The 2,318-nt window shown below is 59.4% G+C and overlaps 1 protein-coding gene across 1 annotated transcript; it reads right to left on the reverse strand.

Moving 5' to 3' along the window:
• Window positions 1-384: 384 nt before the first annotated feature.
• LOC133339906 (uncharacterized) lies at window positions 385-2,032 on the reverse strand. Its single transcript, XM_061548025.1, has 2 exons — window positions 1,352-2,032; window positions 385-456 (listed from the first exon to the last, which is right to left on the reverse strand). The coding sequence occupies exons 1-2, from the start codon at window positions 1,904-1,906 to the stop codon at window positions 385-387; spliced, it is 627 nt and encodes a 208-aa protein (XP_061404009.1). The 5' UTR covers window positions 1,907-2,032.
• Between the last annotated feature and the right edge of the window lie 286 nt (window positions 2,033-2,318).

Genomic DNA, 2,318 nt, shown 5'->3' on the forward strand with positions numbered 1-2,318 from the left:
GCCTTCGATGAAAAAAACTTGCACAGATTGTGCCGCTTTTAATTTACAGATGCCATTCACATGTTTATATCTAAACCACGAGCGGTCAAAGTTGACCCGTAGAGATGGCGAGATGACCCCATAGCATCCGGAGGCCGCGACGCGACGGCTGCAAGGAAGCGCGGAACGGAATCAACTCGGGAGAGGCGTTTTGCCCCCAGTGTGGAATCACAGAGCGACAGCCGCCGTCGAAGTGAACCTGCAGTCCGCAGTTGACGACGATGCGGAGGTTCACTCGCAGCGAGAGGCACGCGCAGTCGCGTGGCGCGTGCACGTGGACGCGTTCTCTTCTGATGCTTCGTTCGTGTGGCTGCTGATGCAGGTGCACAGCAGACGACTATGAAGTCACATCCAGGTGGGCAAGCCCAGATCACCGCGTGAGAAGAAGCAGTGGTAGTGAGTGTATCGCTGTGACGTCTCCGTCGTGTTTGTGGACCGGGCATTGCGTCGTTACACGTGGCACGGTCTGTTCTGGATGGCCGCAGTCGCAGGCTCCTGGAGAGTTTCTAATTTAACATTTGTGCATCAGGGTATCCGCATCTACTGCCGTGGTTTGTGACGTGGATGCGGTTTAGGGTGGAACGTGAGCTTCGTGGAAGACCAAACCCAGCGATCTTCTGCATTGGGTCTTTCACAACAAGCTGTTTTACGCATTGGTTTTTTTCCGGTAAAGACACGTATGTAGAAATAAAATTAAATAAATTAAATTAAAATAAATCACGACGTTTCGAACGCAAAACAAGTGCTCATCATCAGGTGGAAATTGGGTGAAACATCACACATGGGGACACCACGTGCACAGCACACAGAGAACGGCAAACTGCACGTAAGCAAATGCAACAAGAAGATGGGAGACGAGAAACTCAACAGACCTTGGAACCATCACGTGATGCAAACCAGTCGGCCAACAACACTGTTAGACACTCACCTGGTTGACCACGTATTTCAAAAGACTGATACATCTCTCGTGTTCATCATCTGGGCTGAACATGCCAACGTAAAAACAGAGGACAGGGACTCGTGAACAGACACGAGGTACATACACAGAGAAGACACACAAGGAAAGATATACTTCTGGGCAGCCCAGAGGGACAAGCAGAGCAACAGCACACCAAGAGACATCCACACGCAGAGGCACACACAGCGAGCTGTTTGTTTGAATGACGGCGTTCGCTCGTGTGAAGTTACGACCAGTGGACACAACTCGAAAGCCCCCCCCCCCCACGTGCACGAGAGACGCCGCCTTGGAGTGACACAGCCGCCGCCGGCTGCTGCTGCTGCCGAGCCGCGCTCACTTTGTCCCCGAGGAGGCTCTGGAGTTGCTGATAAAGCGGGAGAGCTGCCCCACGCCCTCCAGGAGGCCCTCTCCGGTGCGGGCGCAGCAGCCCTGCACCAGCCATTCGCGCCCGTGCCGCGTCTTCACCGCCTTCATCGCCTCCGCCACCTCCGCGGTGGCCGCTGCCCGCGGGAGGTCCTGCTTGTTGGCGAGGAGCACGAAGGGCACCCGCGTCATCTCGGGGCTGTCCAGGATGGCGTCCAGCTCCTTGAGAGCCTCCGGGAAGCGCTCCCGGTCCGCGCTGTCCAGCACGAAGAGGAGCCCGTCCGTGTTCTGGAAGTAGTGCCTCCAGAGAGCGCGGATCTTTTGCTGGCCGCCCACGTCCCACACGGTGAAGGTGACGTTCCTGATGGGCTGCACGGTCTCCACGTTGAAGCCGATGGTCGGGATGGTCACCACGGATTCGTCGAGCTTGAGCTTGTACAGGATGCTGGTTTTCCCGGCCGCGTCCAAACCCAGCAGCAGCACGCGCGCTTGCTGAGTGAACATTCCGTCCAGCAGCGACGCCACTCGTGACGCAAGGAGACCCATTGTCACCGCTCGGCTCGGGCTGCGCCTCGGGTCGTCGTGCCGACAACTCCCCCCGGGCGGGCTCACGCGGGCACCTGCACGCGACGCGCTCCCAGCAGCAGCAGCAGCCCCTCGGCACCACGTGCAGGACGACCACGACGAAGACGGATCTCGTGCCGAGCTCGCGTCGGGGATGTCCGAATCGTCCCTTGCGATGACTGCCGCGGTCTGACTCGTCACTGCCGCGTTTATATCGGGGGCGGTGACATGGCCCCTGGAGAGCTGGAGGTTCGTGCGTAGGCGCCACTGCCACGTGACGGCCCTTCCCGGCGCTCACCACGGGGCCACGCGGCGACTTGTGCATCACGCGGCGCCTCCTCCTCCTGGCGCCCCCGCGCGGAGCCCCCAGGGCGGCGGTGGCGGTGACGGAGCC

The sequence above is a fragment of the Lethenteron reissneri genome, unplaced genomic scaffold, assembly GCF_015708825.2.
Source record: "Lethenteron reissneri isolate LAM-NWPU_2019-01 unplaced genomic scaffold, ASM1570882v1 scaffold_541, whole genome shotgun sequence".
Classification (NCBI taxonomy): domain Eukaryota; kingdom Metazoa; phylum Chordata; class Hyperoartia; order Petromyzontiformes; family Petromyzontidae; genus Lethenteron; species Lethenteron reissneri.

What these genes read in the sequence shown, in the direction of transcription:
- LOC133339906 (XM_061548025.1), bottom strand. Translation starts at nt 1,906, where the DNA reads ATGGGTCTCCTTGCGTCACGAGTGGCGTCGCTGCTGGACGGAATGTTC. An exon ending in GCTTTATCAGCAACTCCAGA is followed by an intron (nt 457 to 1,351) that starts GCCTCCTCGGGG and finishes AACACGACGGAG; the next exon opens with ACGTCACAGCGATACACTCA.